The 25,479-nt window shown below is 37.8% G+C and overlaps 1 protein-coding gene across 1 annotated transcript in view; it reads left to right on the forward strand.

Moving 5' to 3' along the window:
* Positions 1-12,337: 12,337 nt before the first annotated feature.
* The window catches only part of cntn2 (contactin 2), a 34,065-nt gene continuing 20,923 nt past the window's right edge, over positions 12,338-25,479 (forward strand). Inside the window, 2 exon segments of the mRNA XM_081358469.1 lie at positions 12,338-12,439; positions 23,889-23,989. Of these exon segments, the coding sequence (XP_081214595.1) occupies positions 23,932-23,989 (58 nt within the window). The 5' untranslated portion in view covers positions 12,338-12,439; positions 23,889-23,931.

A 25,479-nucleotide genomic window follows, 5' to 3' on the forward strand; every position in this document is an offset into this window, starting at 1 on the left:
ATGCCACTGGAAGTCAATTAGCTCACATGTCACAGAGACAAACCTCCCTCCCCCTTTCCTTCACTCGTCCGTTCTTGACAGTGTGGTGCCACGGGTGCCGTCGCCACTGAGCATGAAGAAATGAAGAGTAACTAATCACCCCACACAAGGGAAGGGGGTCGAAAATAAATACATATGCTATTAATAATTCATTTAGGTCCTCAAAGTCAGAGATATTAATCTTTCAAATACGCATTTCATTACTTCTGCTGTCGTCTGCTGTTTTCTAAGTCAGCAGATAATTGGGTTTTCTGATGTGAGCCGCCGTCATTTATTTCGACCTGTTTCACTTTTTAAAACACATTAATTTTTTTCAATTATTATCTGTATAAATTATTTTTATAGACTGGAACTAGAAGTTACAATGGATCTGAAATATTAAAATTCTGCTTTATCATGCAGAAAGTATTTGAAGACATAAAACATGATGGCAAAAGCATGATGGCAAGTTTGTGAGGTCATGTTGCCGGATGAATAATTTGGGTCACCTGTTGGGTTGATTATATATATATATATAATGTAAATATAGATATAAGAAGTTTGCTCACCTATAGGCTGCATTTATTTAACCCTCTGGTGCTGCTCATGTGACAGTCAAAAATGACCTATATTTTTTTTATTTCACTGTAGGCTAATGAATATACTATATTTTAGTTCGATAATGTTTTTTTTAGGTGTTTTTATGGTACTAAAATACTATTAACCAGAAAATTTAATTTCCAACTTAAAACGTCACAAATCTTGTATGCTTTGGAGCACAGACTTAAATTTGGTCTCTTTTTAAAGAAGACAGTTTAAAAAAAAGTTACAAAAGTGAAACTAAAAAAAGTTTATGCCTATTATTATGAAAAATGCACAAAAATACTATTTTTAATTTGTATGAAATATATAGGCCTATATTCCAAAATATGTTTTACTCTAAAACTGTAAGAAAATCAAATTTCAGGACCATTTAACCTTTTCGAATCACACAGCACACGTGTGTGTGTGTGTGTGTGTGTGTGTGTGTGTGTGTGTGTGTGTGTGTGTGTGTGTGTGTGTGTGTGTGTGTGTGTGTGTGTGTGTGTGTGTGTGTGTTCACATAGCAAGTGCCAAAACCTTTAGTTTTCTACCATTCCGATAAAACTAATCGTAAACTAAAACTAAAACTAAAACTAAAACTAAACTAAAATTTATTCCAGTGATGACAAAGCTGAATTTTGGTGCTCAAGAAATTTCTTATTAAAAAAAGTGGGAACTATACATTTTTTGATTAATAGAAAGTTCAAAAGAACAGCATTTATTTGAAGTAGAAATTATAAATGTGAAGTGTAACATTATAAATGTCTTTACACTTTTGATCAATTTAATTCATCCTCACTGAATATAAGTTTTTATTTCTTCCAAAAAAATTAAATAGATCAATCTTACTGACCCCAAACATTTTAACGGTAATTTACCAAATTACAGTAATACATTTAAAATCGAGCTCGTTCTCCAGCTTTACTCTTTCTAACATAAAGCTGTCAAGACAAGTGAACTAAAGTGCATTCTGCAGTTTTGTCAATCTCGCTAATCGTCAAGCGCAGGGGTTCTTTTATCTGTGCATCTGAGCCACGTCTCTCCTCCGGATACGCTGTTCATAGAGCTTGCGCATCGCTTTCATCTGCAGAGCTTCTCGCGTGGCACCATGCTGAAAGGAACTTCATCTCAGTCTACAATTAAAAGTCTTCTCTATAGTGGTTGAGATCAGGAAAAGAGCGGCTGGCCCGGTTAAGGTCGATGTTCATTTGGAAAATGGTCGATGCGCTGAGGTTTGGGCCGAGAACGACGTCAGATGAACACAAAGCAGCTGTCTTATGACAAAGAGGTGTCACCTCCAGGTTTCTGAGGACCTCCAAAAATGTCAGCCTCCCCAGGAAGATCAGCCAGCAGACAAGAGATGATAGCCATCTCTCCACCCCCCTCCTCTGACGGATCAATGGTCCTGCTCTCTCATGTTCTCTCTATCTAGATAACGGGGTTTAATGGGTCGTGTCCCATGAGATTCCTCCACTGTGATAAGAGCCGAGGGGTGTGGTCTGTTTAGGGTCAGGGTGGCTCATCTGTTGTGGGTCCACTCCTCCTGTGGCCATCAATGAACTGTCCTTCTTTTCACGTCATTACATTTTCAATACGCACAGATCAGGATTGAAGAATTAATCAGACTCGAATTACATATGCAACCATCTGCACATGCTGCTTCAAATGACAATGATTAATTCTGTTTGCATGGCTAATTTTGTAATCTATGATCTAGAGCTCAGAATGAACACATTTCTCTACAAAAGATTTTGATTAAAGCCCATTGTGTTTCCAAGAACTATAGTGCTAAAACGAAGAAAGTCAAGTGTGTCTTGGGTTAGGTTTTTCGAGTTTCAGAGTCGCTTTATCCAAGGTAAATGATTATTATTATTTTTTTTAAATATGTATAGGCTATTATTTTATTTTTGTTATTTATAATCATTTATATAATGATATTTATTGCATTTATAATCTTATCTTATTTACTGCAATAATTCACTCTAATATGACATGGCTGTTTATTCAATTTTAAATGTCAGCTAACCCATTCATTTGCAACTATGTTAATTAACTCGTATTAGAGTAGGTTAGGGTTAGTAGAATAAGTTGTACTTTAAAGGGATAGTTCACTCAAAAATGAAAATTGTGTCATCACTTACTCAACCCCGTGTTGTTCTAAACCTGTATGGGTTTCTCTGTTCTGTTGAACACAAAAGAAGATATTTTGAAGAATGTCGGTAACCAGACAGTTGATGGACCCCATTGACTTCCATAGTGGGGAAAAAAAATACTATGGAAGTCAATGGGGTCCATCAACTGTTTGGTTACCGACATTCTTCAAAATATCTTCTTTTGTGTTCAGCAGAACAGAGAAACCCATACAGGTTTAGAAAGACACGAGGTTGAGTAAGTGATGACACAATTTTCATTTTTGAGTGAACTATCCCTTTACGCAGTCTACTAATGATCTAATGACTAGTATTTGACAAGTACTTAGTAAAAAGTGAACAGTTGGATCAACTTAAAAAAATTACTTCAATTGGTAACACCTAAAGAAATTAAGTTTTCTCAACTTAAATTATCACGTTTTATCGTGAAAAATGTGATAATTTAAGTTGAGAAAACTTAATTTCTTTTGGTGTTACCAATTGAAGTAATTTTTTTAAGTTGATCCAACTGTTCACTTTTTACAGTGGAATGTTTAACTAAAGTTGACTCGAAATAAAGTGTTACCCAAAATATTCTTTTAAAAAATCACAGCTATGTCATAATATAAGTGAATGAGCAAGTTTATTTTTAAATCTAACTTCGGTTTCTTATAATAATAAAATTGATTACCACTCTTAATTCCGTCTTGCACTCCATCAATGAGCTAACAGCAGTCTGCTAGAAAAAGTCTTTGGTAAATATATATTAATCTGAGTACCAGTGCTGACGCACTTTGAAGCGGAGCCCAAAAACTCTTTTATTTTTGTCCGCAGGCAGCCAGCTGTTTTCACGCAGGTGTGTGCTGACTCCGCGTCACATCACGTGCTCTACCCTGGCGGCGCCCCGGCGAGCCGTCACATGATGCCCCGCAGGCAGATGGCATTACGACTGCCAAAGCGCGCATCTTCAATTCCCAGTCCAGGGATTTGCAGGCAGCCTGGCCTGACACTTTCTAAAGATAAAGATGCTGAAACTGCTCTGAGCTTTATGTTTTTCGTTTCGCCGTTGTTCCCGGGTGGCAGGGATAAACAGCTCTTCGCTGGCACGCTTGCCCCTCCGATGTGTGCTGTGAGATGTTGTGTTCGAGAAGTAGAGCGCTGGGCACAATTCAAGAGCAAGATGTATAAAAGCCAACTTGTGATCACTGGTGGATTCTTGTCAGACATATTTATGTGTTGTTCTGAAGCTAAATATCTCAACAACAGCAGAGTTAAACTGTGAGAGGAGAATTCCGGAAACAGCTGCGCCACTTTCACGTGCGGTAGATATTCCCGCGCAAAAAGCCTGCGTCTTAACCTATTTAATAACGATTTTATATACACCTTCTGGCCTACTATTTACGTAAACTAAAAAGGTTATTAATCAGTGATGTTCAAGCTATCAGTCCGAGTTATATAAACTTAATTTTAAACATATCGTAGCCTATTTAATCGTCAAAATCAAAGTGAAGTGTGAACAACTGTTAGTCAGTGAATCACATTGCATTTGACTCAGTCGTGTCGATCTTCATACACTCTCAAATTTACTTTAACTAAATGGTTTCACTAAATAAAAAATAAATAAAAGAAAGATGTTGTAGGCCTATAGGCTACCTATATAGCCAATGACTATATAGTCACACTATATTGTACTGCGTTTTTTTAGTTGATTACGTCATTTATGGTGCTTCATGGTTCATTCCCTAATATAAGTAGGCCTAAAGACCTTGTTCACAGCAGCGCCATCTTCTTTTTTAATGGAAATGAAAGCGAGGCTGTGAGCTTTTGGCAAGTCTATCCCTCACAACCTATAGAGTTGTTTCCCCCCCGAGTTTCATATTATAGCTATGTATTATATCATGCTTCATATTTATAGTAGGCTATATTACATTCAAATTGTGTTATATTATTATTTATTATTAAATTGCATATAAAATAGTATTTTTGTATTTTTGAAAAAAAGGGAGGGGGGTGAATTTCCAAAAATTATTCAATTTTCAAATAATATATATATATATATATATATATATATACTGTATACTGTATATACTGTATATATTCAGCCTTTCTCCTATGAATATGACTAATGAAGCATATTTTTTGGTGTATGTGTCTAGCTGCTCTGGGAAAGTGTTTACAGGCTGTTGCAGGCTGACAGGCATGCAGAGCCCAGCAGGACCTCTGATCAAGTCTGTCTGTGCTCAAGTCACACACACACACAAACACACACACACACACGTATATGTATACAGCTGAGGGCCATGGAGCCCATTTAAGAGAAATGACAGACAGCCCCAAGAGGACGGGGTCCAGGTGCCATCCTTCAGGTACGAGTGGCAGTGCTGCTTCAGGCTGCTGCCACTGATTCTGTGTCTCCTGGGTATGAAGAGTTCTCCAGAAAGGGCCAGCCATGCAGTGTCTGGACGATATGAAAGTACTTCCTATTTAAATGCTAATTGTCCCTTTTCCTGGAGATGAGGAAAGGGAAACAGAATGAAAAGGGCTCCATCAGTTTGACAGGATAAAAGAGGATGGAACACTTTCTTATCCTTTTTTTCCTTCTGTTTATTGCTTTTTCAAAAGTTGATTCTTCTATGCAGGATTATGTGTAAGTTCACAGATGCATGCAGGTCTATGCGTATGTCCTGAATTACTGTACATGCTTATGGGGAAAGATGACCATTGATGACCACAAAGTCTCATCTCTGCACTTTTGATGAATGGATACGCTATTTTCAATTTTGTCATTTGATCTGAATTTTAACATTTATGAGATTGAGTCATTCAAAACAGTTTTGAGGTTAATTGACGTGTCTCTGGGAAATAGTGATCTATATACTGTAATTAAAGTCTTTTGTGTCTGTGATTAATTGGGTTATTATATATTTCCATTAATGTACATTTCAGACATATTTGCTTTAATTAAAACTTATAGGTTAGTATCATTCAATTTGATTTCACAGTGTTTCTATTATGACTTATCTCTTTAATTAAAAATATGGGCAATTAATTATAAGTCTGGATAAGTCATAATAATTTTACCTTTCAGATAAATCTGTTTTACTGGGATTCTACTTTGTCTGTCATCAGTTATTTTATTATTCAACTGATTTGTCTAAATAACTTTTTAAATTGAATAGTTGATTTAGTATTTTATATACAAAAATATATATTCTATAAAAGAAGAAGGAGACAACTTACCCCAGTAGGGGCCATACCCCTCTTTATATTTTGTGTTATAACAACTAAATTATCAAATGTTTCTATTTATTTCCTATAATAACACATTGGCTGATGCATCATCATCATGCACATTCAAAATGTATATCTAAATATGTTACAGTTTAAAATTTGTGTTTAAAACAGTACATTTTTCTGAAGGAGGGCATCTTCCCCCTTACCCAACTTGTGATGTGATCTTTTTCTTGTTTCAATATCTATTGATTCATTTGAAGTGACGTGAAAAGGCAGATCTTGACATTTCTACTCTGTGACATTTCTACTCATGGCTATAAATTTGAGCCATACTGGCAAGAATCACACATTCGGGCTTTAAGACATTTGAACTCTGTAACTCAAAAGATGAACATGTTTGTGTAATGGAAGGAGGTTTTTAAATAAAAAATAAATATTGCCAGAATTCATTGTTGACTTGATTGTTTGCACATTGCTGAGAGAATTAACAGGGATTAGAGAGAAAAAAAAATGAAGAAACACCTGGGATATTTCTTTGAATTGCAAATTTGCAAGACAGCACGCACAAAGAGGCGTAGCTGTAGCCAAACAAACTGTCTTTATTTAGCATTCCACTCAGGAGAAACGCAGGGGACATTAGGTGTGTTCAACTTGAAGCGGCGCTGCACAGATCAATCAGATCAAATCAAATCCGATTTTTGTGAATATTCGATTGAAATCCAATGAGATTTAGCTAGTAGCCTATAGTAACCTATGAAGCTAGTAGTTAGTAGCCTTTAACTAGTAGCCTAGCCTATAAATGGCAAAAAAAAAAAAAAAATCACATGAAATGTGATTATTTTTATTAATTATTTATTTATATGTGGTTTCAAATCCTATTCAAATTGCATTTCTGGAAATCCGATTCAGTCTGATTGCTCTGATCAGATTTAACGTAGTTTATGTGACTTTCTCACGCCACGTAAAACGTAAATATCAGACGTTGTTATAGCAAACAAGCTAAAAGTCGCTGCAGAATTAAGGTTGTTATGTTGCAAAGTACCAGACGAACAGAAAATATAACTGAGACATGTTTTGAAACCGGCGAAGACGACAGCACAGAATAAAGCTGCTCATACCAGCGTCTTACGGTTCTGACGCTGCCTCATAGCAGTCCAGCACAGCCGCTACACATTGTCATTTAAGACATTGTCATTGTCAATTTCTTTTCCATGTTGCTGTTGTTGTTGTTTTTGGTGTATAGCTACCAACACAACGTCATTGCCATAGAAACCACTGCAGATATTACAGAAAGCGAAAGAGCGGCATGGACACACAAAACGGTTCTGAAGAGTTGCGATACACAATGTGGACAGTCAATCATTTTAGATTCAGAATCGGATACACAAATAATTGGATTTGGACTGAGAGTGTGAACTTGCCAAAGTACCGCGAGAGCGATTAGAGAGTGGATGGCTCTGTGTGCTTGAGAATTGCTCTTGTGGAACTTTGTTGTCAGACACTGTTCAGTCTGCACAGCGACGCTTCAAGTCAGACACACCTAACGCTATCACAAAACCACCATCCAAAAATGATAACCGACCAAAGAACTGAAATGAAACGGGACTATTCTTGGCGAACATAACGATACACAGGTGATAATAATAGGAAACCAAGGGTATACAAATGAGGACATAATAAGTAACCAAGGACGATGAAACTAAACAATCCAGGAAAACGGGAACTAAAGGAAATGAAACAGAATATCAAAATAAGCGTCCTTAACACAGGCCTACACCTGACAAGGAGTTTACACTTGGGTAAATTATTTAAAATTGAGAAATCATTCAAAATTCATACCCATATTCACTTAATTATGACTAAGACATTCATGATGTGGACATGCCAACGTACTGTACATTAGAAATGACTCTCTAATCTCCCATATTAGCGCTACACAATCAGAACTGTGCATTTGATCAGTCCAGAAGAGAGATTGAGTGACTTCTGCATGGGCACGAGGGTTGATCTTCAGTGGCAGTTGAAGGCAAGCAGTGGGGCTTTGGGCAGAATGCTCAGGTTACCTAGAGCTTTTAGACATCATTAGAAATCACAACTATTGATCCTTCTGAGAGCAACAGATGGAGCTCATCTTGCCTACAGAGGGTTCGGAGCCAGCCGATACAGTAAGCCTGGAATGACCAGACAGAAACACTATAATATTCAGTTCATGTAGTCAACATGCTTCGTAAGTCTTTTTTTATTAATTAATTTATTTTTTGCACATGGATACGAGTCGACTATCTGCATGGATGAAGCATCATGCCGAAGAAAACATTTTCAGTGCAATTGAAGGTATATTTGTCACCCACGATTCATTTAAAAGCCCAGGTAATAGGGAACATTCTCAGAACATTCTGGCAAGGTTCCCTCAAAGTTATGAACAAATAATAGAATATTCATTCAAAGTTATCTGGTCTTTACTAATGTTCTCAAAATGTCAGCAAAGAAACATTATTTTTGAATGCCCAGAGAACATTTAGAAATAAAGTTTTCATAAATTAATAAACATTAGCAAAACATTCATTTTGTTAGCTGGGTGTGTCCAAAAAATTTTTATAGTTGCATTTGGCCATTCATGTGATTTTAATAAAAATTTATAATTTTTGTGATTCAATAAAATACCAACCATTTTATTGTTTAACCATATTGGTCAAAAGTACTTTTCCTACTATTACAGTGATACAAAAATGTGCATCTTTAAAGGCAGGGTAGGTAGGATTTAAAAAAAAAAAAAAAACATTACAAATTTGTTTAAACTGTCTTTATATACCAATACATAATTAAAATGTAAGTACTCTGAAAAAGAGAGTATAAAAATCTAGTGTCTGTAGACCTCTCACGACTGTTGTAAACACAGCTAATTATTTCCATTCACTCCACCCCCTCCCTTCTGAGCTCCTTCCAAAGCCACGCCCCCAAAACACATGAACGCGCGACGCCAAACGCTCAGGCTCAGCTGGAAGACGCATTTATTTACCTGAGACGAGTGGAGAGGAAGGAGCGCAGTGCATGCAGTGACATCATGTCAGAATCACATGTAAAAAAATACCTAACTTTATCACTATAAATAAGATTTATTTTAGTACTCACTATCAAGCTAGCATATCGATACTGGTAAAGTTTAAAATATACTTTGTTTGATTCGGTAACGAGCTATATTTATAAGGCAAAGCTAAAAACAGGTTGCATTGATACACGTTTTTCCATTACCAGTTACACTGTGATGAAGGTGAATTTCGTGTAAGATTCATAACATATACGGTGTTTTGCATGTAAGAGTTTCCATGATGAAAACATTGTTGACTCTAATGAGGACTACACTCCGGAGACAAGTACCGCTTCGTCGGTACGAGGACAGGTCCGGGGTCGAGGGCGAAGCAGAGGAGGTCGTTCAAGAGTGCGGGCAACCAGGGTCCGAGGAAGTAGTTTTTGCCTTGTTTGCCTTCGCTGACTGCATATGCAGGTGCTTAGAATTTTGAATGCTCTTTCTCTGCCATAATTTTACTCTTCGTAGGTTCCGCGCCTCCTCAAATCAAACGGGTGCGCGCGCATATGGGCAGATCTAGCAACAGGGGTGGTAGCCATGGTTGCGAGAGTGAGTGACAGTCGCCCAAACCAATCAATTGTTTCGTCCCGAATGGAAATAATGAGCTGTGTTTATTGCAGATTAAAAGGTCTACAGTCACTCGATTTTTATACTCTCTTTTTCAGAGCACTTACATTTTAATTATGTATTGGTATATAAAGACAGTTTAAACAAATTTGAAAAAAAATCCTACCTACCCTACCTTTAAGTCAAGATATAGTATTTATAGTCTCTATAGTTTTACTCAAGTTTTCAGTTTGGCAAAGGGCCATTCAGATCTCTGCCTTTTCTGTTCTTCAGCAACACGCAAACAGTGACAGGTTTTCTTCTGACATCAATAGCTATTCATTACATGGCCTGAACAAAGAGAATCAGAATACGTATCACATCAGGCAGGCGAACGCACACACGGGCTCAGGGCCTGAATCACATGCACGCCGCCACAGTCCGTGACAGCATTGATGAGATTTGTAGAGGCTCCAGCAGTCAAAATGAAAATTAATACGACAGCAGGGACCTGCGCATGCAGTCAATCAGGGGCAAGGTTCTTATACCAGCCTGCCGAGGTCCGGCTTAGACGGCCAGTGTCGGTCTCAGGGGACAAGGGCACTGAAAAATGATCGCATCCTCTTGTCCGTGTACAAGAGAGCCTGGGGAGAGTGAGGAGTCTGGAACTTCCTGGAATCTTGTAGAATAAATTCATTTAAAACCATCATGCTCGAGCATCATTTGCCACGGCCCGACAGATATTTAATCTCTCCTTTCATGACTTCATGCTGAGACAACACAATCAATTAACAAATCTCTTTGTCTTCATCTGTGCCAAAACATCTCTCACTGAATTCTCTCATCTTCACATGGGCATCTGAACTTCAATTTCAAGATTAGTTTATTACTGGATTAGGCAATTGAGCAACTTTTGCCTGTAGCTAGTTTTTTAATCAAATTACGTCTGTATATTTGTGCTCCAGTGCCCAATTTTTCAAACCAATTATAAAAGAAAGAAAGAAAATGAATGTAATATACATATGCTGTATATCTTTGTTCTTTTCTAAAGAAAACATCCTTTGGCATTTCATTAAATGAATGATATTTGGCTTTTCAGGCTTAAGTTTGAGCCAAAACAAAAGTTCTTCAAAAGAAATTTTCTCTAAGAGCCATGGCAAGAAATTTTAACCTATAATGTTTCTTTTTTTTAACATATCTGTTGTGTTTACAAGTATTACCAATAAAAAGGTGAAGAAAATTGTATTGCTTGGATGTTGCTTTATTGCTCATTAGCTTTAACTAAGATACGTTTCATGAAAGCAGACACTTTTTTTCGGATGTTTCTCCAGTAGGTCGAGAAATGAATGTATAATTTGATCTTATTATTCACTCTTAAAAATAAAGGTGTTTTTTTTTTTCACAGCAATGCCATACAAACTAGTTTGGTTTCCCCAAAGAGCCTTTCAGTTCTAAAAAAAAGCTCTCTTTTTTCTTTTTTTTTTCTTTTTCTAGTGTGAAGAATATTTAAATCATCTATAGAAGGTTTTTCCATTAGTATAAAGATCTCTAACTTTTTAATCTGAGAAGCTGCTGCCCATTATTTCTCCATTGAAACAATTGTGATCAACACTACTGTTCTGGATGTTTGTAACAATAAGTTTTGGCAAATTGGTTCAAAATTGGCTAATTGGTTTTTGCCACACACACACAAAAAAAAAAAAAAAGAAAGAAAGAAAAGTGAGGTCACATTAACCATTGCTCTGCAAAATTTTGCCTGCAAAATCCAGTCAAGAATCCACATGATAGGGAGTTTTGCATAAAGGTGAAAGATTTCCGCACAGAGATTTTGCAATAGGTTCAAGCTTGGTTTGAAAGTGACTGCTTCATACATCGCAACGTTATTGACAATGTTGTTCGTGAAATTTTGCTAATGTGACCATATTCCTCCTAATTCATATGAATTCTTATATTTTCGTATGATCTCACTCTACTGAGTTTTGGAGTGGGGTTATAGGGGTGGACCTGCTTGCTTACAGTTTTTAGCCTACCATTCCATACAAACATCATAGGCTATACAAAATCACCACTTCATAAAATAGTTACGTTTTCTCATGAGATCAGGTTGATTGAGATATTGAAACCTCATTTGTGATTTTTCTGTTGAAAGGAACAACCCTATTTTCAGTCCTTTTGAGTAAAATGAGTAGGCCTTTTCTGTGTTGCATAAATGTTCACTTTTTTCAGAGAACAATTTATTTGTATGCAGCAGGGTTGTGGAAGATTATTCACACTTTATGTATGCATCTTTATGAATCAGTGGGGAAGGGGAATAAATAACAATCTGAACACAGACAGTATGGTTTCCTTGAGATCTGAGCTTGTGCGTATTGTGCCATTGGGGTTTGATTAGAGAGGTGTGAAGGGGTGGGGGAAGGGTACACACTTTAACTCCTTTGAGGAAACATTCTACCTTCTTTGTGTACCTTCACTGTGTATTAAAAGAAAAAATAGGTTTATTTACCTGCTTTGCATTAATCGTATTCCCTTATTTGAATCAAATATAGCGTCGCAGGCAGGGGAGGGGAGAGGAGAGGAGAGGAGAGGGAGTGGGAGGGGAATGATTTTAGGCTATCATGAAAGGAAGATAGAGACAGAGTGAGGAAGAGGGATCGTGTCGTGCAGACGACAACATCCTTATTGCGACGGAGGTTGCAGTTGCTTGGTAAAGAGAGAGAAAAAAAATCGTAACATTAGGCTATTGAAAAGGCCAGTGGCCGTTACGCAGCGCGCGGCATCAGCAGCGTCACCGGAGGAGGAAGAGAGACGCGAGCACGTCCTCATTCAAAGCTGTTTTACAAAGGTAAGAAAGCGCGTTTAAAAACCAAACCGTTAATTATTCACTTAACAATTTTATTTATATTTCCTGTTAATTTCTGTTTGGTTTTTCGTGGGACCATTTTAGGACGACACGCGTTGTGAAATAGTCTGCTCTGAAAATTGAAGCGTCCCATTATAGTAATCTATTTGAATGGGATTGCGCAATACAGTCTAGCGGAATTATTATCATTTGGTTATATTATGTGTCAAACTGCAGTTATTTGGATGCCAATATGGAATAAAGACGTCTATTGTAGAATAATGTGGCGGACTGGTGTAAACGGATAGTGGCGGCGTTTTGTTTACACGGGAGTGACAACCCATTGAAATCATAGCGGCTGATAGACAGGCATGTGTCTTACCTTAAACACCTGTGCAAACTACTGGCCAAAGTCAACCTAAAATATTCTTTGAGGAAGACTGTTACACCAGAAGAGTCATTATTAGGGAGACCTGGTGCAATTGTAACACTCAAACGTTCTGTGTTGAATTAAAGACTACTTACCAATGTGGAGGGGAGACCGGGGCTAGTTGTCACAGAAGGACGTTTTGAGGCAAATGTCCAATTTGGACATTTGCCTCAAAACGTCCTTCTGTGTCAACATCCAATTACACTAATGAGTGGTTTGCTTTGCAGTGGTTTTGTATGTTGGTTTCAGACACCTTGTGCAAAATTTGACAAGTTGTCATTATTACCGGGGCAAGTTGTCACATGTGGTTTAAATGAGCCTAAATAAAATTGTATTGTTTTGTTTCATAATAGTTTAATTTAGCTAAAAATCCTGTAACAATAATTGATTGTGAACTATAATTGTTACAATATTCAATAGGTTTTTTATAGCCAAGAATTTCGGCTATGCATCTATACATCATAGCCTACAGAAATGTACTTTCAAAAATAAAGTAGGCTACATGTTTAAATAGAATTTGATCTGTAAAGAGATATTTTTGTACAGTAGCCTTGAAATATTAGTCAAGAAGTATAAATTAAAGGATAACAACAAAGGCATTTGCAATTAAGTTGTCTTCAGCAACATGTTGTAAAGAATGCAGACCCGAGTCTGAACAAACTGCTCCAGTTCATAAATTATGATCATACACAAAAGCAGACCAAGGTCAGTATCCCCTAATACTAACTGCCTTGTTCTGTGACTCAGCCTTATGGCACGAAATTCTCGCTCATGTATCGGGGTTTTATTCTGTTCTTATCAGTTGAATCTGCAGTATTTCAGAAAAGCTGTCCTTATTCTGAGAACCGACTGAATCATTTCAGGAATGTTTTACACAATGCATTTTGCCTTATGTTTTTCAGTGGGTTTCCCTTTGAGTTTAGTTCTTCGCTCAGTTTTCCTTGTGCTCTCAGTTAGCGCTTTGAGCTCTTTAATATCTGCCTGCCTCTTTCATGCTATCTGAAGCACCAGAAGTATTGTATCCAAGTTAGATCTAATCGCTTGACCGTAAACTGAACTTGACCGGTCTTTCACATCATAGATGAATCTTGATTTTAGTCCAGCTGCATTTTGAAAACTGGCAAGGTAATTTGGGCAAAGCAATAAAGGTAGTATATAAATGGTCAATGACTCAGGTTTATTGGTGACGCTTGTAGTGAGAGAGAACATTTCAGAGGCGTTTTGGAGGCTGGGGACAGTCATGGCCAGGGGTTAAACCTGATAGTGACAGACCGAGCAGCGCCAGCAAATTAAAGCTCAGTCAAGCACTGTGGAAAAGTACACCATGGACTGCTAATGCTGGCCCGCAGCAGCCCCATCAGTGTGCTCAGGTGTGCGCCTAGAACTGAAAAATGCGAAACAGTGAGAGACTGAGAAAGAACAAAAACAGAGTAGTACTCAAGCAGATCTTGGACACGATGGTGCTGAATCTGGCAGACTCTGATTTTGGCAGACTTATGACCTAGAATTTTTTATAAAATAATTCATGTAAATATAGCTTCACAATCTACTGGAATGAGGGCGTGTGCTATATCCACCCAGCCTCATAAAACATTCACAAGATCCCGATGCTTTCAGAAGCAGATGAGGTTGAGCGATCGAGTGGACTCATACCGCCGGGCAGAGGTGTGTCCAGATTATTTTGGCCCAGGCGTGGCCCACGTGGGGCACTTCATTCTTTGGTGACATGAAAAATAACCCAACATGCCTTAAAAAAAATACACCCTATTATTAATGGGATTTTCTTATTCCCAAATTATTCCAAAATGTTTAGCAACAGAACAGCTAACCTCGATAAGTAATCTGCATTCACTACTATTCAAAAGTCTTTGATGCTACCCAAGGCTGCATTTATGTGGTTAAGAATATAGTACAGTAATATTGTGAAATATTATTATTACAATTTAAAATAATTTATTTTAATATATTTTCAATTTAAATGTATTTGTTCCTGTGATGGCAAAGATGAATTTTCAGAAATCTTTTCAGAATCTTTCAGAAATCATTCTAATATGTTGATTTGGAGAAACATTTCTTATTATTATCAATGCTTAAAACAGCTGTGCTGCTTAATATTTTTGTGGAAACCGTGATGCTTTTTTTCAGGATTGATGAGACCAGCATTTATTTAAAATAGAAATATTTTGTAACATTATTAATGTTTTTCATGTCACTTTTGATCAATTTAATGCACCCTTGCCGAATAAAATTATTAATTTCTTTTAAAAAAAACATACTGACTCCAAACTTTGGAATGCTATAGTCTTAGTCTGACATGATCTTAACATTGCCTTTTAATTGGAAGTTATAATTCAGCATTAAAAATGTTACATTTACATTTTTGTGTATTTTGTCAACTAGAATATGCAGGGTGCTCTATTATTATTATTATTATTATTATTATTATTTTCTATACAAGTGTGTCAATCATCTTTGGCCGTTGAATTGCTCAGCGCTGTTTTTACTTTCATCATGTGCCATTTTTAAGAGAGAAAATAGTCAAAACTTTTTTGTACTTTTTTGTAGGAATAGATGCTGCTGCTGTTATTGCTGCTCATACGGGACTTGCTATTGCCAATACATACACAACACGCTGCTGTGAGCAAGTAAGACATGCTGCTGCTGTACAATAGCCTATAGCATATAAATTACCCATAGCAGATCTATACTGGTGGAACTGGGGAAGGTGGAGGGTTTCTGAAAGCGCACTGCACTGCTTAGGCAAATGCTAACCAAGTATTTGAAGGTTGAGCACGCAAGCTCATTGGCTACTGATACAGCAGGAACCAATCAGCTGTGCCCTATAGAGAATATGATTGCAAGCCGCTTGAGTAAAGAACCTGTTAGTCTGCGCCAAATGAGTTCGACAGAACTTTGTATGCCTCAATCATATATAAGGGATATTCTGTGCCTCAAAAAGTAATGCTTTCCTTGCTGCTTTGCTTCTGAAATGTTAAGGTTAGGACCTGTGATTCAGCTCCGATCAATAAACCTATTTCTTCAACTGGCAAACTTGTAGCTAGTCCACATGATTAATTTGTTCATGTTGTGAAGTGTTTGAATGAATTGCTGAAAACGAAATGCTTCGTCAAATACCCTTAAAAGGTATTTAATTAAACTTGTTTTAATCAAGTAAAATTATTTATTTAATTTAACAGAATTAATATTTTTAAACTGCCAAAATGAGTAGAAATTAGTTCAGTAAGGCAACAAATGGCTGTTTTTAAACAGGTTATATGATTACCCCTGCATTTTAAAATTGAAATAATTATACACTTTTGTTTTAAATATCATTTTACAATATCATTATTAAATGCTTCTTTCTATATTCACATTTCATAAGTGGTAGCTAATAGTCACTTCTAGAAAGCAAAAGTGACTCAGTAATCCTTTCATGGATCACGGATGAAATGAGAATGAGATGCATCCACAGTGCTATGCAACTTTGTGTTAATGTGAGATGAAATTAGATTAGTATGGGAGCTGGAAGTACATTTCTGTCCAGCTGCTGAAAAATGATCCTATAGAGAGCAAGAGTATTGAAGCCACGAGCTCAGGCAGTCAGGATCATGTGCTTACAAAAGAGAAGTTTTAACTGAAGCCAAGTAAATCTAAACTGAATCATCACACATGTTAAAAAGACTCATTCATCCATAATAGTGTGTACTTACTTAACCCTGAACTGCACACATCCAGGTCATGAGTGCCTTTAGCAGTTCAACCGTTCACTGGAAGTGGCAATAAAAAAGTCTGATCAAATAGAGAGGGGTAGTTCACTTGCAAGGTCAAAGACCACAAGGTCACATGTCTTTGTCAGAGGGTAATAAAGGTCAAGGACCTCCACATCTGTTGGGTTATGGGGGTCTCGTTGAGATATGGCCACAGAGAGAATGGATGGGCCTGTGTGTGATGGAGGAGGTGGCAAATAAAGAGGACTGGGGAATTTCTCAGTTCTCTGATCTCTACTGTTGAAGTGCTCAAGTACAGATAAGCTTCTGTTTTGTGTCCTGCAATGAGCACTTCTGGGATATAGAGTGGTCATTGTTCTCATCCAGGCATTGCTGCTGCAGATGCTGTATCTGTCAGTGAGAACATGCCATGCTCCAATTGAAGTCACTGGGCATCGTAATTGCCGTCTCTCCCTCGGTACGGCCATCCACCACCCCAGCGTCATCTGTTTTAATAGGTCTTATCACAGTAAATGTATAATAGAGTTCTCCCTGCAGTCTTTCCTGGTCTCTTCTTCACTATGAGACCAGTAACATTTGTTTCAGTCAAAAGATAGCTGGAATTTGTACTACAAGATTACATGCCATTCAAAAGTTAGGGGTCAGTAATATTTTTTAAGAATTTAATACTCCTATTAAGCAAGGATTCAATAAATTGATCAAAAGTGACAGTAAAGACATTTATCATGTTAAAAATATTTCTATTTCAAATAAATGCAGTTATTTCTATTCAAAGAATCCTGAAAAAAAGTGTATCATGGTTACCACATAAAATGTTAAGTAGCACAACAATGAACTAATCAACAAGAAAAACTACAAATGACTACAAAACATGGCACAGAACAGGAAATAACATAAAAGTCCACACAAGGGGAACACAAGACAGGAATCATGACTGAGCCCCCCCTTTAAGGAGTGGATTCCAGACACTCCGCCAAAAAAAAAAAAAAGTCCAGGAGGGTGGTGGAGTGGAGTGGAGGTGGACCGGGGGAGGGTTGGAGGGCCAGATTCATGGAGAGGAAGAGGGCCTGAAAACTGCGGCAGGACGGGAGGCCAGGGCGAAGCAGGCAATGCAGGCGTCTAGGGCGGAGCAGGCGCCGATGATTCAGGGGGCCAGGGCGGATGCGGAGCTTCAGGAGGCCAGGGAGGAGCTGACGGTTCAGGGCGGCGCCGGCTGGTCTGGGAGGCGCCGGCTGGTCAGGCGCAGAGGCGGCCATCTTGTCCGAAGACACTGGCGTAGACACAGGCGTAGAGTCGGCCATCTTGTCCAAAGATATATTGCAATATATTGCATATCATCAAACTAGGGAGGATCTGTATTTTAAAATTCTGTCTGATACAAATAAGCTTAATTATTTTCATAACGAATAAGCTGATACTTATTTTTTGTGTGATAACGGACGAAAGGCCGATGTTAAATTGAAATTCTCTTTTTTTTTATGAAATAGCAATCAGTCATTTTAAATGTTACAAGTGAATTTAGGCATCACAAAATTAATGTACAGTATGAAAATATTAATTTAAATATTTACTAAAGGTAACATTTAACAGTGTTATCATATTATTAGTGTTTTTAAAAATTAACTGTGAGTATTATTACAACACAAATACAGTGCGAGCTGCTGGCCTCCGAACCAACTCTGGGCAATAGGGAAAGGGAAAGTCAAACTGGCTGGGGTCGAAAACCAGATCAGTCCGTCAGCATTTAATATCCAGTCGTGAGGTAAGAGTCCAAGCTCACAGTTTATAACAGCCTGACAGTCAAAACGGAAAGACAGTCCAAGCAGTTCCAGGAGAGAGTTCCAAGACCAGAGAATTCTGGGGGTCAAACAGGCAACGGCAACACAAATGGGCAGAAGAGAAAGACGTAACCTAAAAAAAACAAAAAAACAAGGAGGGCTAGTGGGTACACATGAATAAGAACAACGAATCAGGAATTAGATCTATCAATTAGACTATCATGTTGATATTTCAGTTACAAAAGGACTAGTGGGTCTTCTCAGGTCTCTCGCCCTCACACACTTTCTCTTGTGAGTTTGATACATTGCTGTGGCCTTTAAGGCCCAGACTGGCACCACCTTACGTACCATCTGCAGTGCACGGGGAGGAAGTGAGGTGCCGTTAAATGTGTGGATGCATATAAGGACAATTGAAACAGGTGGTGCACAAGCTGCCACTGTTTTGTGCATCATGCATATTTAATCTTTATAGGTGATTCTTCATTTAGGGCCACGTTTGACTATTTGAAATCTTGAAGAATGAAATTTAATTAAAATGATACGATCAAAGTCTGACTGCCTTTATCAAAAAAAAAAAAAAAAACTTTTTAAACTGTTAATGCATTTATTATCGATGGGCACAACATAATGAAATTCTGGTCAACTGAGTTTTTCACCATTCTGATAACATATCCTTTAAAACTACAATGATTGTTTCAATGATTGTTTCTATATAATCATTGTAGGGGTCTAGGCCAGGGGACCAACCTGAAGAATAAATCATGTCTTGAAAGTGTTCTAAAGTCTTTTAGCATTGCAAATCTGCAGTACAAACTAGAAATACTTGTTGAAATACAAATTGAGAGGTGCCACAGTGCAGCTTAATTCCAATTCAGAAGATCAAGCTTTGCTTAGGGAAAATATCATATTTGCAAATGAAACATCTTTGTTTAGACTAAGCAATTTTAGCACAGATCTTAGGATCTGTGAAATCTGAGCCATTTCAGCTTGAACAGAGATCTGGTTTCAGACGTTCACACAAGCCAAGGTAAAAACAGCATTTTAAGCTGACGATTCTTATCACCGCCGGCTGCCACAACGCTGTCTAAAGCCATGCTGTACCCAGCCTCAGCACTTTTCCTAGCGTCGGTGGTTTCCTGTCTATTGTGGTGGCTCCAATTAGAGTGACTGTGACAGTAAGGTAGTCCTGAGGTACATTATATCAGCATGCAGGTGACAGCTCAATTTATGGGCCATGGACAGCCACACAATGTTCAATACAAGCAAACTTAAATTGCGGGTATAGTTTTCTGAATGAAAGGTACCACACTTATATCAGTCAAATTTTTCACGTATTAATTAGCATCATTCAGTGCTTGGCTTTATAAACGCCCTCGCTCCTTTCTTTTTTAGTATAGCAGCTCTTTAAACCTCATTTAACATTGCTTTTGATTATTGCCGCTTCAGTGAGTGACAGCAAGGTGAAATATCGAGAAAGGCAAGACTTAAATAATGCATGGCACAAGCCTAAGAGGCAGTATGTCAGCAGAGTCAATGAGCCTTTGCAGGATTTGTAGACCCCCGAGTCGCAAAATGATCATATAAATAAAATAAAGACTTAATTAAAGGTGCTTGTTTTAAAATAAAACTTATTAAGGAAAAAAAATTTTTTTGGGCTAATGACAAAATTAGCTTTCATGCAATTCTAAAGGGCTGCAAAGAGTAAAAGAAAAAGTGCAATGGAAAATGTCATGGTTGATGCAAGATATTAGTATTCATGTGCAAGTGCTCCGTATCCCAATTATGACCCAATAAACAACCTTCTGCCCTTGTGTTTCATTTCAGTACATGGCTGGATAGAAACATAATAAGGCCACAGTAAGCTTTGGTAAGCTCTTGGTAGTATCTGTTAATTACACTTTGCCGTTTACACTTTAATTATGCTCTCTATGTTTTATTGTCATGGTTCATAGATTCTAGGCTTAATGGCGTAGTCATTATAATGATTGGGTTTAATGTACCCAACACTTTCAGTCTGAAAACAGTAAGTTCGAGCTTTGTGTCACTGTTCAGACACTCACTCAGATTACACTGCTCTGAGCAATCAATCACATTAAACAGCTAATCATGGCATGAATATTTATAAAAGGATGCTCATGGTGTTGAATCCATAGACCTGTTTAGATTTGCTGTGGACTGGAGTGACTCATAAGACACATAAGTATTTATTTTCTTGTTAGAGAATTGGTAAGGGAGGCTCCTGCGAATGCAACGCAGTAAACCAAAAAAAAATGTTGTTTTCAAATAAGTGTCTTTGACATCTGTTTTTTAGCATAGATGTGCTTTTTCTGCATGGATCATCATTTTAATTCAGCTATCAAGAGTTAACTTTATCGGCAAACTCAGATTGCAAACACTGAATATTTATTCGGTGACAAGGCCATGACTTGGGGACACTAAGCCATACATTTTAGATCAGTCTTGGATTGGTTCAGTGAATAACAATTTGATTTACTTTAGGAATATTCGGACCCTCTAGATATTTTTTTGCTATATCAGCTGAAACATATAGGAATTTGGCTTGTAGACCAGCATTTTTATTTTTTTTTAGAATGCAGAACCCTTCGTTTTTAAGCAGGTGCCCAACAGAACTTGAGGATAAAGGTATATAGACTGATAAATTCTTTATTAGATATGTTTTTTTCTTCTTGTGAAGTTTCTACATGGACGTCTGACTTAAATAGGCCACCTGCCGGGAAATATCCATTTTGGAGGGCGGGGGTGGGGGGTTTGTCCCATTAGCAGATGTCATGGTGGCAGTAAAAGAGTCATTGCCTTAGGCAGTCCTTGAGTCCTACAAGAAACTTGACTTTTTATAGAGAAAAGGAAGTACTCGGAGATGAATGTATGATGGCAGGCAGGGATGGAATGGCCAAAGGGAACACTACGACTTTTTCAGATGGGCTGTCGTGGCCAGAATGTCCAAACCAATTTACATATACAAAGCAAATATATAATAGGATATAAAGGGAGGAAAAAGGTCACAGACTGGCATACAGGTAGTCTGAGCCTCAGACGTCACACCCATGGACCGTTGACTGAACGTCTGATGCATATGGCACAGAATATAGGAAACACTTTTAGAGTTTCTAAGTTGTAATCTGATTTGAATAAGTTGAATTCTCCAGAATTTCCGGGAGATGTGTGTGTCACGTTCTTTAATGGTCAACCTGGAAACAAAGCTGTCATGAGGCCAACCCCCCTTATGGAAGAAGAAAGCCATTGTGTTTAAAACTGTGCTTATCAGGATCAACTATTCACTGGATTTTCAAAAGTATTGGAAGTTCACAGCATTATTGTTGTGCCATTGTTGCTGTAAACTTGCACAACATTCTTGAATGAATTGCACGCCGGCCACTTTATTGCAGGGACATCGACTTTGTATTTCACACCCCTAAACATGACGCTGAACAAAACGTGTGATTGGTTGCTTTACATGTCGGTCGGTCAGACATCCTCTTGGGCAATCCTTGGCCAATGAAAGCTGCAATTGAATCCAGACCTTCTGCCATCAGTCTGAAGGTCTGGCTACCCGAGACTACAATCTTCCAGCACAAATCTGCAGAGTAATTAATTGCAATGTTCAGTAGATGTGATGTGAATCAAGTTAATTGAAATCCTGTTGCTTAGTTACTTAGAAAAACACTTTTTTCAATTCACTTTGTTAATATGATATTACTATATACATTGCCAGACTCACTTTTGCCACGCCAACAGAAAGCACTCAGCCGTGTACCCTCATACTGGCTGGACAAGCTGTTATGATTCTCCTCAGCTTTGAGGTTTGAAGCAAACACAGCAAAATAAGAGATTTTAACAGAACAGTGTTTGAAAAATAGGCATGATGCACTGTAGAGAAGTGTGAACCAGAGAAATATAGTGAAAATAAGTTTGAATTATAAGCATGTGATAGTGGGGAATTATTGCACAGTTTTTGGGTCCAAGGCTACCGCTGATGATAGAGAAGGGTAGACGGACTGCAAAGAAATGTAATTAGCTATATATGTGTTTGATGCCATTTACGGTAAATCAAAGCATAACAGAGAGAGAACTCACTGTAAATGTGTCGCATTGGTGATTTGTGCATTCCTTGACAAACATCCCTCTCAGATTCATGCACAGATCTACTGCGGCATGAGGAAAATCATGTCAGCCACATCCTGGCAGCCAGCATATTATACCATGCTAAGTAGAGTGCGGTTGAAAAGACTGTGACAACACAACAAAGTAGTGCTGATAAAACAAGAATTTGAGTGCAGTCAGGTGGCAATCAGAGTCTTGTTTGGTGTAATTAAGAAATTTCTCTGATGAAAGGCCCTTTCTCTCCCTTTTAAACCCCTATAAACGACCGCTGGGACGCTTCCAAAGGAACGTTCACATCACAAACAGCGCATCTGTGCTGACGCTTCATGGTTCTCACCTTCGCCTGCAGACTCACCAGGAACCGCAGAGTAGCGGCCCTTGCTGCGAATGCCATTACTTGAGCCAGGGAAAAGATGTGCAATTGCCAATTACAGGGCTGGGGGGTTATGTTGCACAGTGGAGGAAACAATCCTGTACACTTGAAGCAGATGTGAGGACCGGATGGTGAATGGTGCAAAACAGCTGCTGCCCGTTGCTTTCTTGTCAATTTAGCCGTAAAACAATTTGAGTAACATGCCCCTGTTTTATTAGCCCCGGCTCCAAGCCGTGCATCAGCAGGTGACACATCAGGGCAAGGGAGCGGTGAATATGACAGTGTAGAATAGGTTTTCAGGGTGTCAGAAGACTACAGTGTCAGAATAACTCACAATTTGTAGCCAATTGAAAACACATGGCCATGCATCCTCACATGGGTTAGACCAGGCTGTTATGATTCTCCTCAGCAGTGAGGTTTGAAAAGGACAAAGAAAAACAGAATAAATCAACAGCAAGATTTATTAACTAGAAGCCTATCTAACAAAACTCATCTCATACCAGCCTCTATCTCAACTAGGGATGATGAGAAATTATAAACTGTGCTAAAAATTTACACGATTAGTATTATAGTTTCATATTTTAATTATCATTAAAAACATATTGGATTACTGTGATTTGAAAAACTGTAAATGCTGTCAAGCATTAAGCATGATGTTTGCCATTTTTGATCAGACCAATTTCTATGCACTGCTGTAAATTTTAACCGGCTGATGGAAAATAAGCTAATGTGCATTTTAAAAATCTAAACAAATCAGATAATAAAGTAACTAATCTCTTTTAAAGGCTGAAATGTGCACAGCAATTTTACTTTTATGTTGTAAGTCACACAACCAACATTTTTGGTTCATTTCAAATCTTGCCATCGTTGTAAAAAAAAGTGCATAGTGCTGCTATTTGTTGATTTTTGTTGACAACTTCACTTGGTACACACATTTCAGTGTGTACCGTTTCATCTCTAATCTCAACAAAGGTTTTTTTTTTGTGAAGAGTCATGTGGCTTTCTGTTTTTTCTTCCAAAGGAGCTGAAAGCATCTCTCGTCTGGGTGTGGTTGCGGTAAGAGGATGAGGATTCTGTTGTGTCTGCTGTCTCTCAGCTCTCTGGTTCTGAGCTACGCATTGGGTAAGTATGATCAAGGGCCGGTTGCATAAACTGCTAAGACTAGTTTTAACCTTCAAATTGTTTTCTTTAAAACGGTTCATAACTTTTAAGTCAGTTACATAAACACAGAGATTGGTCTAATTTGATACTAAAAAGTAAGACTGATTGCCCCTTGACTAACCGCTAGATGGTCATACTAGTACTTAAGACATTCTTAACATAATGGCTATGTTTATGTCATTGTCTCCCATCATCTCATCTCATTTAAGATCCCATTTGCAAATATACTTAGTGGGTCTTGCTCAGCCCTTCCCCCATTAGCCAAACTTCGTTACCACTCACCCGTTGTTTTTTTCTGTATTCCCTCTGCTCCAGCATTTTTCTTGTTAAAACATCATTGAAATGTACGTTGTCACTTTGATGGTGTCTGGGATGTGTGGTTTTAGGGTTGTGCATCAGTGGGGGGCCACAAATTCAGATTAATTATTCATTGTGTTATCTTAGATCAGTGGGCAGAAGGGATTTGATTTACTTGAGATGTGTTTTTGTCAGCTAAAGTAATCCCGGCCCCATTAAACATTGATAAAAATGTGGTTCTGTCCATAATGCTATTAACTTGGCAAACGGCACTCTAGTTAAAGTTGTCCTAGTCTCACAGGCGTAAAATGTGGTCCATTTTGCAGAAAATTGTGGCCAGGAACCACCGTCTGACCAACATAAGTGACCATTCAATCAATGCGATCGTGCCTCTTCTGAAAATTTGGAGTAAATCAAATTTCAATTCATATTGTTTTACGATCTTTTTATGAACTTTTTAAGCATAGTGGTAGTTGCGTAGCTGTCAGTGGAGGGACAGATATCTCTCAGATTTTATTAAAAATATCTTTTTTTGTATTCCATTGAACGAGAGTCTTAAGGGTTTGGAACGAAATTAGGAACTAACCCCATAAAATAACTGTTTTCTATTTTAATATATTTTAAATAGTAATTTATTCCTGTGATGGCGAAGTTGAATTTTCAGCAGTCATTACTCTAGTCACATGATCCATCAGAAATCATTCTAATGCGCTGATTTGGTGCTCAAGAAACATTTATTATCAATGTCAAAAACATTTGTGCTGCTTAATATTTTTGTGGATTTTTTTTCATGATCCTTTGAATAGAAAGTGTAAAAAAAAAACTGAATTTATTTGAAATAGAAATTGTCAGTGTAAACAACAAAACTGTGTAATGGGCATGGAAAGGAACAAATAATTTGAGAATATACACCAAAACACTTATTCTCATATAAATAATGCTGAGATCCAATGTACTGTACAGATGTTTAATCGCAGGCATTCAGATTGAATTGGCTAACAAATAATTACTGTGTTCTAGTCTATTACACAGAAGTAACTACACAAAGAGACTGTGATGATCTGTTGAGAGACTTAACAGACAGTGTAAAAAAAACTTAAGTGGCAGTTTGGATCTGTTTATTCCCATTACTGGAAGCAGCCAACACACCACTG

This window comes from Scardinius erythrophthalmus (assembly GCF_964197995.2).
Source record: "Scardinius erythrophthalmus genome assembly, chromosome: 25".
Lineage (NCBI taxonomy): Eukaryota > Metazoa > Chordata > Actinopteri > Cypriniformes > Leuciscidae > Scardinius > Scardinius erythrophthalmus.